The following is a 15,392-nucleotide window of genomic DNA, read 5'->3' as shown; positions in this document are numbered from 1 at the left end:
TTGTTTATAATTGTTTTAACGATAGTCTTTGCAGCTGCTCATTTTTGAGGTTCTACCGTACTTTATGATTTGATACATTCCAAAATTATTGTCACGTGGGATATGTATTATAAAAAATAAGAAAAAGCGGTATAAATAAAAAAAAAATAACCACTCTGTCCCAATGCCCCTATGCTTATCTTTTCACTTTAAACCTCCCTTATCCCCCCGATCTCCCATTCTCCAAAAAATCTGATGTATATTGCCACACTCATGCACTCCCTTGCACTCCTTTCCCATACTATATCGTATAATGTTCTGTATTTAATGTTATTACATATCAAATTTCCTGTTTTGGGTATTTATTCTTCTTTACTTCAAATAAATTGTCATAAAACTTCTGCTTGTCCTTGACCGGAAAATGCTGCTTAGTATTTGCAATCGTAAGTTGGAAGTAAAAATTTCATCTATCTAGTTCTAAATGTTATTTTTGTTATAAATGTATTAGTGAAATCTTTCGCGAATGAAACTTAGAATAATTATTATCCTTTAAACCCACTCATTGCAATGTTATTTTCTAATGCAAGCTGCGGCAGAGGCATAAGTTTGTAGCGAAGAAGACTAAGAAACATATAGAGTTTTCAAATAAAAAAAATAAAATAAATAACCAATAAGACTCTAATAATAGCATAGGAAAAAGAAGCTATTTTGGATCGATGCTTATTGTCTATCCTAAGTGACAAAACAGGAACATAGGAAAGTGTGATGAAAACTGTCAGGAAAAGAAAATGACAGAGTTAAGAACAATGAAAATGACCTTGCTACTGTCGAGTATGGAGTGAGGCTTTCGGTTCCATGCCCACCTCTCTGAATAAATTTATTTCTTCCAAAATGCTTGTATTATTTCATATAACTTGCCTATTTTTTTTTTTTTTTTTGTATGTATACCCCTGCCGGTCCCAAAAATTGAACTCCTTCTTACCGGCATATATCGCCCAGTTTTGTGGGTTTGAATTAATAGAAACGACGGATGACAGGAGTCGACTGTACGACGACTGTCGACTGCACGGATGACACACATCGAATATAATATATTTGTTTTAATTTTCAAAAAAAATGTTGAGACCTTTATTTAACAAATTTGATTTGAACAATTTATCCGCCTTTTCTTGTATTTTAGCCTTTCTCTGCTTTTTGTCTTCTGTATCACAAATATCGATTTTATGTTAGGCCTATACCAAAAGTTATTGTGCTGCTAATTTTCTTCCTGTTGTTTAAAAATGTGTTCAAATCAGTTGGTTCGCCTTCATCTGACTATTAAAAAGCGGTAACGTATCGTATTTTTAATTTTTATGTCTTATTTGTAGTACAAATATGATCAGCTTGAACTCTGAGGAGCAATTGTTTTCTGGACAAAGCTTTCTCCAATATTTAGTCAAACAAAGAAAAATAATGGAAGAATGATTTATATACTTCTCACTACTATAGCATCCAATGCCTATTATAATAGCTGTACATTTAATATTTTTGGTTACTTAATGGTTTTTAATTTAGCATTTAATTTCTACTTAATTTAATCTTATCCATTAAATTTAGTATTAAATTTTTAATCTAACTTATATATTTCAATGGTTTTGATAAAATTTTCACCCATTTTGAACGAATTGAACGACTGCTGACATACAATTTAGTACCGATTTGGACTAAATTCTGTAAATTGTACCATTGTTCGAAACTTGATCGTTTATCTTTACTAATACTGCAGCAAAACCGATTTTAGCCTCGTTCCAAAGTGATCACATTCGCGTCCAGAATTCGGTCGCGTCCAAGATGCAATGTCACTGTCGAACCATTGTCACAATATCACTATCGATCAATGACAAAATCATCGCCAAAGCCTAAAAACTCCCGTCACGACTATTTACTCGGTACTTGCCTATTACATCGACCACACCCAAGAAGTAAAGTTAGGTTAATCCTAATGAATCATACCAAAATATGATGAAAATATAATATTTTATTAACAAAATTATGGAAACTACAACTGGGAATTATGGAAAGCACGCCGCCTGGAACGCATCATATTAAATACCTAACCAATTCTATATATTAAAAATTTAATTAAAATATTTAACACTTTTCGTGAATTAAAATACTGCTTATGACAGACAACTTAGTATCGACTTTGAACTAAATTGCCGTAAATCGTACCATTGTCCAAAACGTGGTCGTTTATCTTTACTAATAAAGCAGCAAAAACGATTTTAGCGAATTGGTCACACTCGCGGCCAGAAGTCGGTCGCGGCTAAAATGCAATTTCACTCTCGAACCATCGTCACAAAGTCACTATCGAACAGTGACAAAGTAATTGTCAAAGCCTAATTGGACGCGACCGTCATGACTATTTATTCAATCATTTTTCAAATTAACCGAGCTTGCCAAATAAGTTTAGCAAATACCCTCAACTGCAAATACTAATGAAACTTGATACATTACCGCAAATATGTATACTCATCAATACTATGTAGTTTGAGTTATGCTCTTGAAAAGTATAGATATTAGATTCACAAATATTACCGATACAAATATTAACGATAATTTTTATGCACAAAATGTTATAGAAAAAAAGTGGTTGCACTTTCCTGGGACATGATTACGTCCGAGATGCTCAGATTTGCTTTAATTAAATTCATACCGCACTTGTTTGTACTGTCTTTATGATTTTTTTTCTTTTTTCTATCTTTGATTTTAAATTTAGAAAATACTCCTGACTACAAATACTACTCTCTACTAATACTTGATACCAATACAAATACAATACGAATACAAAATGCTACTGATATCTGATACGATACCATAAATATGTAAACTCATCGGTACAATGTTGATTGAATGATGCTGTTGAAAAGTGTCGATATTTCCCATGTCACAAATATTACCCTTTTCTGAAACATGTCTCTACCATTGTCTGAAATATCAGATATTTTATTCAGTTACCCTTTCACCGTCGCATTGATAGCGTTCCTTTTTTACGGTTTCTTTTTTGTTTATTTTAGTGATTGTTTTTACGGTGTGTTTGTTTTCTATTTTGGTACTGAGGACGGTTGAGCGGAGGTTTCTTTCGAAATATTTACATTATATTTTCATTTTCACCAGCTGGAAATATCCTCTATGACTTGCCTTAAGTAAATAAATGTCACCCTTTTTTGTACTGTCTTCATGATTCTTTATTTTCGATATTTTATAGTATGCAATGGTTCTGGACGTCATTAATAATTTGATTCTATATGTTGAGCCACATAGAAAGACCTTAATGGAGAAGCGACAAAAGATTCATTTCCAGTTGCAGCTTTCTAATATTGAAGATCAAAAAAAGCCAATTCAGCAGTTACAAAATCAAATTAGTCTCCTTCTGTCCCAGTTAAGACGCCTCGAAAAAGAGTCCTTTTTTGTCAATAAGGCCCTGTTAGAAAATCAGGCTGATGAGAAGCTGGTCAAGGAAATTGAAGCCCTTGAGAAAAAGGTTAGAACTATTCAAATAAAAATTTTAGTCAAATGGAACTGTCATAAGAATAGATTTTGTGAAGTTTCCTAGATGTACGGTTTTGTGATGCAGAAGCTGCATCCGGATTTTTATTATATTCTTTATGAAGATGGTGTATTTTGCCATACCCTCAGATAATTCTTTTCTTCTCAACAAGGCTGTGTCCAGGGGGGACTACCGGTTTTGAACCACCCTCCCAGTATTTTGTCTGATCCGTAAAAACTAACAAAAATGCATATAAATAAATTTTTGATGCGTTTTTTTTTAAATTTTATTTTGTAATTCTTTATTCCAGCACCTTTTATAGTTTCTATGCGTTTTTTTGCTTAGTTTTTTTTCATGTTTGAATTTAAACAAAATATTTAATAGAACGATCAAATAAGGGGTAAGAAAATAACTTTTATTGGAGCTAGTCTTAGGGTGAAAGAGGAATTGGGCAACAGAGCAACCCTAACAGTGACAAAAAAACAACTGGTATATGTTATTGAATATTTTCGAAGGAAATGGTATAATTCTTTTAGTTTTAAAAAGGTTGCTTGATATTACTCTGTACCTCTGTTGCATGGTGATTCCTCGTACTGTTATTGGAAGGGGGTTTTAGCCTAATATTACTATAAAACAAATAAACTTACTACTTAGGATAGTCGGTGTAATTGGGATTGTTATTTTCTACGCTTTTGCCCCAGCTAAGCTTAGGTTCATTCTTGTTTTACTAATCGTTTTTCTTTGCTTCTAGGAATCAGAATGCAAAGAAATTGTTAATAACGTCAATGAGGAACTAGCCATGTTAATATCTTGCGTACAGGAGGCACAACTCTCAGCCAATCAGAAAAGAGTTAGCCGCCAATCTGGAGGCTTCGTAAGCCTTGTTCGAACTCAAGAAATTTGTTTTAAGCATGCTCAATGGAGACTTACTGAAACTGATGGGCAACTGGGAATTGCCGATTTGGTTCTTAGCAACTTCCTGTAAGTGGATTTAGTTTTAACTTTTCCTAGTAGTCTGTAATTTTGGATACAGTCCATAATGGTCCATATCTAGTAGTACGTAGTTTTGGATTGATGTTTAGTTTATGCGTGCTTTCTTTTTTTTAATTTCTTTTAGAAAGCAGATTCTTATCCATGAACCATTTCCTGTATGAATATAGGATGGCTGCAAACATGTCCAAAGCAATTGCTAAAACTGTCCAAAATAATTTAATGCTGCAACTATTAGTGCCCCCAACTCATTGCAGCAAAGCTGAAAAAGGTCTTCCTCCACCCAACTCTATTTAGAACTTAATCCTGCATCTTCTTGTAAAATTTGTTTTTCCTTTCAACCTTTTCTTATAACATCTTCTTACCATATTCAAGGGCGTCCTGTTTTTCCTTAGCCCCAACTGAATTGTCAAATTTGCTTGTCGTAAGGTGTCATTCAAGTTTAACCATGTTTAACGGCTGTGAGAAGTTGACTCCTAAATCCTTTCTCAACCACCACCACCACCCCCCTCCTTGTATTTTGAAAAACGCCTTTGTATTTTTATTGATTTTTTTTTTTTTGGGGGGGGGGCGGTTGATTATCATTTGAAAAATAGCCCCCTCTAGATCTTGAAAAGTACATCTCCTAAAAAATAAATTTGAAAATTGGATACTCTGACAGAGATTTGAAATGACCCAGATTTATTTTGAACAGAATGCAAAAACTACTAACTACTACTAACAACTCATCGGAGCACCAAGCCGCCTGAGGCCAACACAGCTACGCACGCTCCTCCTCCACCCCAATCTATTCAAAGCCTCCCTTTTTACACCCGCCTACGAAGTTCCCATTTCCTTTAAATCTTTCTTTATGACGTCCTCCCACCCCAGACGGGGACGACCTGCTTTCCGTTTAGCCCTAGATGGTTGGCCGAAAAGAACAATCTTCGGCAATCTGTCATCCTTCATCCACACAACATGCCCTAACCACCTCAACCTTTCTTTCACTATAGACCTAGAAAGCAGTATTGAACCACATTTTTCGTAGAGCCTATTGTTTGAAATACGGTCAGTCAGCCGGGTACCCAGAACAATCCTTAAGCAATTTCTCTGGAAAGCATCTAGCAAATCATCATCCGCTTTTCGGAGCGCCCATGCTTCAGAGCCATATTTGATCACTGTCATCACTGTAGCTTCTAATATTCTAATCTTGGTTTGCAGACTTATCTTCCTATTCTTCCAGACTTTTTTTTAACTGTGAAAAAACACCCTGAGCCTTGGCTTTTCTATATTTAACATCTTTACTGCTCCCACCATCTTTACTAATAATACTACCAAGGTAAGTGAAGCTGTCCACCAGATCAACCTTTTTATTAACTAATGTCACTTTTTCATCTTCACTTATTCCTAGCCTTAGTGACTTAGTCTTTTTAACATTAATCTTTAAAACAATACTATCACCCTGAACTCGCAAAACCTCTAAAACTTCATTCATTTTGCTCACACTTTCATCTAGAATGCTTAAATCATCAGCATAATCTAAGTCCAGGAGACTTTTCCTCCCCATTTGTGTCCATTGTCTCCCATTGCTTTTCCAGTGCTCCTTAAAACAGGGTCCATCAAAATAATCCGTACAACGGGGGATAGAACACAACCCTGCTTTACTCCTGATTTAATACAAAACCCGCTGCTAACCTCATTTCCTACTTTAACCGCAGCAGTGTCATTCTCGTACATAGCACTAATAATATATATATATATATATATATATATATATATATATATATACTAGTAGATAAGAGGCTGTACAGAATTGTGGGTCGATCTAACTGTCTACATCTATATTAAACAATTATTAAATAGTAAGGACACTTTTAAAATGAAAAATTATAGATTTTGGCTAGCCAGGTGGGGCAAAACGAAAAGGGGCCATCCCATCCTCAAATGGGATGGGAACATGGTCAAACAAAATTTTCAAAAGATGCGGAAATTTCACGGGAAGGAGCACAGAGAAAATTTCTAAGTACAGTAGGGTGGAGAAGTACATGCGGTTGTGCTGGCGTTATGATGTGAAGAGTAATTAGTATTAAACTGTAATGATATACGAGCTTCGCATTAAATTATTATTATAACTAAATTATCCTTATAATTATAATGAACTGCCGTATTAAGCTGTAATGATATAATGAGCTTAGCATTAAATTATTATTATAATTATTTATTTGTAATAAAATTAAAATGAACTTAGTATTAAGCTGTAATGAGAATTATATTATCGAATACGGCATTAACACCAATTGTTGGAATAATATGGGATGTCACTAGGAAACTCACAATGTCACGATTATATGATGTCACAATGAAAATTGTCATGAAATTACCTGGTGAACTAGTTCAGACTTGGTGGTATTTCTAACTGAAATGAGAAAGTCAAGCCAGGTCCATGTAACATTATGGTACTCAATAGTTGGTATAAGCAGAGAGAATTCATGAATATCAATGATATTCTTCTCTTTCAATCCTTTATAAGAAACTTTGACAGGAACTTGTGGGATTTTTATATAAGTGAACACCATGTTTTGCTCAGCTCTCTGCTTCATTTTTTCGACATCAGACTCCATGGGGACATAAAAACTGGACCCTTTTTTCAAAGGTGTGGCATGGCTTTTAGAGCTTGACGAACCACTTTTTCCAGCAAGGTGAGAGGATGACCCAGATTTGCTTGTTTTCTGGCTAGAGCCTACTTCCTCGTCATCAGCAGACCGACTCTTTTCCGCGAAGCAGAATAGCATCATTTTCATTAAAAACTGACGGGTAAGCGCTAAAGAAAGCGGCCAAATTAGTTTTTAAATCAACTTTTGGCTGAAGTTTATCATTGAGTAAACGTTCGGTTTTGAAACATTATTTTGGAATGAATATAATAAAAAAGAACTTTAATTTTTCTTGTTTGGAATTTATTTCTTATTTTTAATTTGTCTTAGCACTTGTTTTTTCAATTTACCGTTCTTTTTACGTTACTATTATTTAACTTAAGTTAATGATTTAATTAAAGCTTAAATTAATAATTATTTATTATTTCTTGTGATTTTTGTCAATTTCTGGGTTTTGAATCTAACAAAGTCAGAATTTTATTATAGTCGTTTTGTTTCTTTTTGTCAGGTTAGTGATTAAATTGCGGTAAATCAACTACACTTTTTAATATTATAAATGTCTAATAGATTAATTAAATTAATTAGGAGGAGTCTCTCTTTTTCAAGACGCATTTTCTTCTATTTGTTTTTCTTCTTTTACGTATGTTTTCTTCCTATTCTTATTCCCTACTACGCATTAGCAAAAATTGGACTAAGTTTTATTACTCTATTACTTTAACTTTTATTAATGTTACTTACTTTATTATTTTATTTATAAACGATAGTGCAAGTTCTTTTCTTCAATTTAAAAAATGAAAAAGTGCTCAACTAATGTCAATTATTTTTTATAAAACTGATAAAAATATATAGAAAATATCTAAGACAGGATGATGAAAAAAAAAGGAAAGAACAATTACTTTAATTTAAGCATAAGTCTGCGGCTTGAATTGGCTAAGACGAACATCAGCCTTATAAGTGAAAGTAAAAAAAAAAAAACAGATAGGGAGAAAGGACTGAGAAGGAAAAAAGAATTAAAGGGATGAGACTTACCCGAGTTTTGAATGCGGGAGAATTATTTGCTGGCATTCAAGAATGGCGTGTTTTTTTCTTCTTAAAAAAAATCTTCATTATCTAAGTATTACTGTAAGAGTGAAAAGGAAAGGTGCCGTTGTTGTAAAAATGTATATCTCTGCCATACCTTGACAGCCATAAAATTAAAATCCTGAGGAGAAGGGGTTGGCGCTGCAGGACAGCGGATTTCCCCAGGAGGAGGGGTGTGAAGCACAAAAAAGGTGCGTTTCAATACCATAGTTTTTTTTTCTAGACGAGAGTCCAGTTTCGAATGGGGGGAGGGGGGGTCCTATTCCTCTGTGCCCTATTATGCAGAAAACTAAATAAGATACTGAAAAATGGACCAGTCTGGGGCGCAATTCTCGATAAAACAAATGTCAAATAGCGTATTTTGAATTGCCATAGTCAACATTTTGCAGGACACAAGTTTTATATAAAGGAGGGAACACTGAGGACCTAAGACATACTAAGGAGTTGAGGGTCATCAAATACTTTTCATTTTTTTATATTTTGGGAAATCTCACATTCACAGAAAATAAGTGGTACAACGTAAATCTAAGAACCAAAATAGGATAAAAAAAAGAGAAAATTTAGAACTAAAAATAAAATCAAAATGAAGCAATTAAAAAAAATAATAAAGCAAAACACAAAGGTTTTATTACAAGCAAGTACATAGGATTTTTTTTTTGGGGGGGGAGCAAAGAAAACAAACAAACATTATATGTTATGGAAGTTATCTACCTATTACATTAATAAAGCTAACATTAAGGTTACGAACATAAAAACAAAATAAGCAACGAAAGTTGTCTAAAAATTCCCCATTTTAAGGTTGAAACGAATTAAAGGACTCTTTATTCATTTTGTAATTAATTATTAAGCATTTGGGGATTGGCATAAACTTTCAAAAGATGTTGACTCTGCTCATCCTTTGGATTAATTAAAGTTGGCATGGCAATGGCCGATGGAATTCTTATAGGGGGTAGTTTCAGGGGAACGTGAGTATATACCATCTATTGAATTCCAAGGGGCCCCCGTACCAAACCGTTTTTTTTGGTAAGTAAACAGGTCAGTACATTATGACTTTACACTCATTGTGAAGAGGATTTACTCAACTTCAAAGTATAACTTGATTGGTGATTAGGATTTGAATAAAAGGAATAGCTTTCTGTACAATTCACAGTAGTAAGAGACTTGAATTCAAAGAGAATAGTTTTTATTTGCAAGGATATTAGTGGAGAAAAAAAAATGAGTGGTGCATTTACACTATTGGAGATTAATGATGGAACCGAAAGCAGCAGCAGCAATGATATACGAGTAACTAATGTGGCTGTTGAAATAACCGTTGATTGTAGACTATGTCTTGAATGGGACACTATGTATTCTAGATATGTGATATCATTAAGCAAATTTAAGCAGGAGCAGCAGCTATGTTTTGCTGGAAAAGTAAATATTCTCCATATAAATAAACTTCGGTCAGCGTTAGATATCCTATAGAAATATATTGATGAGAACAAAATGCATCAGTGAATATTATTATTATTATTGTAATTATGTTCAATAAAACTGTTTCTAAATCAATGGTATTTTTTTTCTTTTTCTATAGTAGACTAGCGTATATTTTTTAGAGTAGAAAAAAGAAATTCTGTTTAGTCTGAAGTTGGTTGTGAGAGAGTTAGGACTCTAAGAAATGGATAGATTCGAGAAAGATAGAATCATGAGGAATCTAGTTCTTATGGAAAATCGTTTGATTCTAGAAGATGATTTTCTAGAGTTGTCTATTCAAAGGAAGATATTTTCTCGGGGAATGCTTGTCGATATAATGAAAACTTATTCTCTATCATTAGACTCTTGTATGAAGCTTCTACATCGTGGTCCAAATGTATTTACACAATTTATTGATATATTGATCACGAAGCAGCAAAATGATATTGTAGATATTTTTTTAAAAATTATTTTTAAGAAATTTAGGACTTTTTTTTTCATCAGAAAGATGCTGCACAATGATGATTTACTCCTCTCTCTCTCTCTCTCTCTCAGACAATTTTTTTTTTGTTGCTATCTCAGTTTAATTGTGATAGTGAGAGTGTCAACACATGACAAAATGTTCCATACATGTTCGTTATGTCTGTACACACAGGGCAGCTGGTCATCATGTGAGAATTGCACAATGATTGAGGAGTATGATGAAAATTGTAGATTCTGCAACCCGTGTAAATTGCATAGAGGATATGCTGTACAAATTAAAGGTTGTAACTCTTGTCTTGAAGAGATGTGTGACTCTCATACTAGAGGCCACCTATGTTCCAATTGTCATTATGATAAATGTAAGCAGTGGGAGAGTTCATATCCCGGTATGATTGGAAAGAATCCTAACCATGATTTTAGTTTATCGATACGAGATTGGTATCGTCGTGGTTTTAGATTTTTCTGGGAGGAGGAACCGGGTCAACGATTCAACTGTTGGAACAACAAGAGAACATGGTTTCTACGTAATTGTTGTGAAGACAATGGATGCTTTGAATATAACCCCACTGATTTTTATTTGGCTGTGACGGAATGTGAGTCGAAACTTGAGGACACTGTTTGTGAAATTGCTTCAAATAGGCAAATTGAAACATGTGAACTCTATGTAATGAACGCAAATAGTATCATTGACTATACAAAGATATATGACAAGAGTGAAGTCACACTCTACTGTAGAAAATGTGACGCTGACATTGCAGTACATCAGGATCAGTACACTGTGAATTCAGATAATCTACCTGCACTAGTTGTTGTCGACAAATACCTAGTAGTGGTTGAAATCTAAAGAGTAGAAAAGTCGTTTTTATCATGTATATAAATTTTTTTTTATTAATAAACAATTTCACATACATCTTTAGAACATTTTATTATTAGGGCACTAAAATCAATATTAAAAACACTTGTTAGTATATTATGCACAAGAAAGTATTTCAATTGATGTAAGTCAACGTAGATGTTGAGAAACTGCTTGTTGGTGTAGCCACGACATCTGAACATGAAAAAGAGTAGTGCATGAAAGTCACATGTTTTAGTCGTTAAATCCTGTACTCTTCGTTGATTTAGAATAATGGTTTTCCCACTACTTTTAATAAAGTTGCTGATGTATGGAGCGTAGAATTTATACGATAGGCCAAAAGGATCGAAAAATTCAATATTCGTTGCTGTTTGAAAGATGCATAGCCAATGGCCGGTCTTCAAAGTCGATGGACTGCTATTAACAATGATTAGGGTATTGTTAACACTTGGAATTTTTTCAATGAAGTCCGAAGGTATGCAATAGGACTTGTATTGGGACATGTATGGATCCATACTAAATACGTTGATTATTTGGTTTGTGTTCATGGTGCAAGGTCTAGTAGAACACTGCCGTTGGGTGTGATTTCCCAATAGGTTTCAAATTGACTCAGTGATATTAGCGTGATACTCTCAGTCAGAGCATTGGCAAATGTACACTCTAAACGTACATTCCCTGATCGTACTATGGTCATATCTTGCATGCCTGACAAATCCAAAACAATAACCCCATGATTTTTTGAAAACATTGAATCATTTATTCCATTTTCAAATAGTTGAGAGTCATGATCTAGGGAGTGAATGGTCAACTCGTACAGAGTTCTCTAGGATTTTTTGTCAAACGATAGAGTGTACAGTGAAATAACCTTCACTTTGCACACAAGAGTAGATAGACCGAAAAAATTAAAATCATGGGGAGATTCAGTCCAGGATCCAACGGCACTGCCACTCTTCACAAAGGCCAAAGCCAATTTTGATGGGATTTCTCCATTGATAAATGATGAATCGCTATAGCTACGAGAACCGGTGGCAAGGTGACGTTGAGTGGTGATTGTATGGGGGACAAGAAGTTTAATGTTGTTACCGTTGGCTCTTAGCTTTTCCACTGCCAATGCAACAGAGCTCATAACCTGTTGTTTTTGGACGTGGAGAATTGCCGATGTGATAACAAAATTTGCATCAGGTGCTGCAGGAAGTGTTTTTTTCAAAATAAAATTCGATGGAGCCATCTGTAGCTTTATGTCAATCTTGACATTGGGGGGTAGCCATTGGGGTATATTGAATATCTGATGATTTAATTTTCCAACTAGATGATACTCCTGGGTCACTGCTGTAGTCAACTCACCATCAATATCAACACCTGTTCGATATTCATAGCCCAATGATTGTCCTCTCATCTCCTTGTACGCCTTTGGCGTCATCATCATAAATTTTATGTAGCTTGCATAGTTGGATAAATTATTGCTGGTGCTCACCAATGTCCCATTAATAAATGCATTAATTTGTTTGAATAGGTTGTGTAGAATACAGTTTTCATAGGAGAGACCATCGCCGGCATTTGGAGTTGTATTATCTGACTTTTTCTTCACCACAACATTTAAATCAATAAATGTTGATGACGAATCAATGAAATAGTCTTCATTGGAAAATATTTGAAAGTGTATATTTTCAGAGAGGGGTTGTTGAGGGTGAAATTGTTCATAGTAGCCATACTTGACACTGACATCAACATTTTCAGCGTTGAATAGATTCAATGAGGAACTGATTGATGGATATGATTCCTTGTGGGGGACATAAGTCATCTTAAGCGAAGAAATCAATCTTTGATCTAACAATCTTTTTCTTTTTCTTCTTTTGCTGCTGATGCTTATTGGCCTTCGGTTTTTTATTTCTGAAAGTCCTTGTTGATGTCCTTTGCTTCCTGCCTGGGAGGAGACTGATGAGTGAATGACGTGAACGCATCCTTTTCAATCCCTCCCCATTTTGTCGAGATTTTAATTGTTCACCAACGGCTCTTGCTGAAGATCTAATATTTTCTTTAACACTCTCCTTGAAATTCTTGCCCGACCCCCAGTCCTGTAGTGTGGAGGCAGTAAAATTTGATGCAGCAGGTACAAGATATTTTCTGGAAAGGTGCAGTGCAGAACGAAATAGCCTAGCAAACAAGCTACCAAGACCATAGTGAGACATTGTATTACGACCCTTGTAGTAGTCCAATTCATTGCCTATTTGACGTGGACTCAAAGCACCAACATAACAGTCAATATCGGGACAGACAAATGGAGTTCTTCTATTGTTCATTGTTTAGGTTATTGTACCGTCGTTGTCGTTGAGAAAGGGTCGAAAATGACATTTAATCACTGCTAAGCCTTTTGAAATTGCTATTGGATCACCTAAATCAGTTCTTAGTGTTAACTGACAGAGTTCCAAATAGGAATTGTTTACGGGAATATACTGAAGATGCTTTATATTGTAGTGGTGAACATGTTCTTGATTGGTTTTTAGTTCAAGAACTCGTAGGAGGGGAACATTTGAATTACCAACCCGAGATGTTTCCACAAATGAAGCGTAGAAAAATATACAAGTGTCCGTGGAGAAGCTGGGTGCATAGTCTGCATAGATAACATGGTCAAGACCACTGAAATTGTCTGTCCTAATAATACGGTTTTTAAAACCAAGAACCTCACGTAAATTCTCATTGAGGAAAATTCTTTCATTATCAATTGGATTGGTAACATAAATTCTCCTTCGTTCCGTTGAGTAATTGAAAGTGAAACCACCTTTTTTTCTACTTGAAATTTATTGTTGATAACTCGACACAGTTCATGCATGTTAGTGTAGTCCCTGTAGGGGATGTTAGCAATAGTATACTGATTAGAGTCAAAAGTTGCCATTGCACCTTCATCGCCGAATTCAAACGGTCGTATTTTTATTTCAGATTTACGGTACTTTCTCAGAATGTCAAAGGTAGTTTTGATGATGCAATCGATAAGAGCCACTTCATATGCACCGTAAAATTTGACGGCGGGGGAGAGTTTTGTCCAAAAATCACTTGTCGTATTCAAGTCATTGTAGAGAGGATCGGAAACGTTGGACATGAAATTTACATAGAAATCATTGGGCATTGTCAATATCTTCAACACCGATTCAAGAATCAAAATCAGATTTGTATCCTAGCCACCGAACAAGTAACTGTTTCTTACCCCTGCGAGTACGTGTCTTTAATATATTTTCAATTTGATATATTTCACTATAATTTTTAACTTTTTGCAGGTCATAGTAATAAGAACTACCGATAATCCCTTAATCTTCGGCGTCATACAGGCGATAGGTTATGTGTGTGGTTTTGTGGACGTTCTCCGATGTCTGGCGTCCGGTATCCCATAAATACTTTCCCTTTTCAAAAACAATAGTTTTCATATTAATTCGAACCTTATAATCAACATTGAATTTATTTTTCTTCTTCTTCTTGACTTTTGATTCATTGGAATATTGTTTAAGAAAGATGTCAGTTGTATTATAATCAGAATGATGAACTTCCGTTGGTGTAGAGTTGGACAATGATTGATGAGGTCGTTGATTATAAATCAACATGATTTTATCTAGATCATGAATAAAAGCTGGCGTATTTTTCAATGTACAATATCTTGAAATTAAAATTCGAATAGTTCTTATCAATCGCTCTGCCAATGCAGCCTTTATAGGACTGTGCGTATGATAGAGCAGTGTACTATATTTCTCTAGTACTTTTTCAACATGAGGATTAACAAATTCACTACCGCGATCCGTTTGAATTTTTTTATATGAATCCTGTTGGAGAATACTTTCATTTGCCTGAGCAACATCAACACCTCTCTTTGATTGCTATGGAATGGCATGGGCAGAGTGACTAAAGACACTGATTGCAAGTAGAATGTACTTGTACGGCATAGTGTGACGTCTTTGAAGCTCGTCTAGAGCCAAGAGATCTGCTTTCATTATATCCAATGGGTAAAAGGATTTAGTGTGTCGATATTGATTGGCACGAAGTCAAGGATTTCTATGCAGAGTGTAACTTGGTTCATTTTGTAGATAGTCTTGTACAATTTTAGTGCGAACACCCGTGACTTTGGAAAGAGTTGTGGGGGAACTTACACTCCCCGCCTCGCCAATATTTTCATAAACACCTTTCAGAACTTCAGCCATTTTGAACGTAAACACGGTGTGTAACGTCCGCTACCCTTTTGTATACTGGCTGCTGCTGCTGGTGGTGGGGACGCTGACTTGATACGTCTTTACTTTTGTCTAGCTATCAGTGGTGTGCTATTATTTTCCAAAATTGATTTAAAATCTTCTTCTTCCAGTTCATATTTTAATGTTGATGATGATGATGATGATGATGCATGTTCATTTAGATT

At 34.8% G+C, this 15,392-nt stretch overlaps 2 protein-coding genes across 2 annotated transcripts in view; one reads left to right on the top strand and one right to left on the bottom strand.

The window, feature by feature from the left end:
• LOC148951510 (protein hobbit-like) overlaps window positions 1-4,493 on the top strand; it is a 114,459-nt gene extending 109,966 nt beyond the window's left edge. Inside the window, 2 exon segments of the mRNA XM_089091135.1 lie at window positions 3,227-3,502; window positions 4,260-4,493. Of these exon segments, the coding sequence (XP_088947261.1) occupies window positions 3,227-3,502; window positions 4,260-4,493 (510 nt within the window).
• Window positions 4,494-4,636: 143 nt separating this feature from the next.
• Window positions 4,637-15,392, bottom strand: part of LOC148951509 (protein hobbit-like) — a 36,097-nt gene continuing 25,341 nt past the window's right edge. Inside the window, exons 4-5 of the mRNA XM_089091134.1 lie at window positions 6,859-7,298; window positions 4,637-4,654 (exon numbers count right to left, since the gene is read on the bottom strand). Of these exons, the coding sequence (XP_088947260.1) occupies window positions 4,637-4,654; window positions 6,859-7,298 (458 nt within the window). The remainder of the gene's footprint in view (window positions 4,655-6,858; window positions 7,299-15,392) is intronic.

The sequence above is a fragment of the Artemia sp. Qi Xiang Cuo genome, chromosome 6, assembly GCF_049724085.1.
Source record: "Artemia sp. Qi Xiang Cuo chromosome 6, ASM4972408v1, whole genome shotgun sequence".
Classification (NCBI taxonomy): domain Eukaryota; kingdom Metazoa; phylum Arthropoda; class Branchiopoda; order Anostraca; family Artemiidae; genus Artemia; species Artemia sp. Qi Xiang Cuo.
This window is presented reverse-complemented; position numbering and strand designations above follow the sequence as displayed.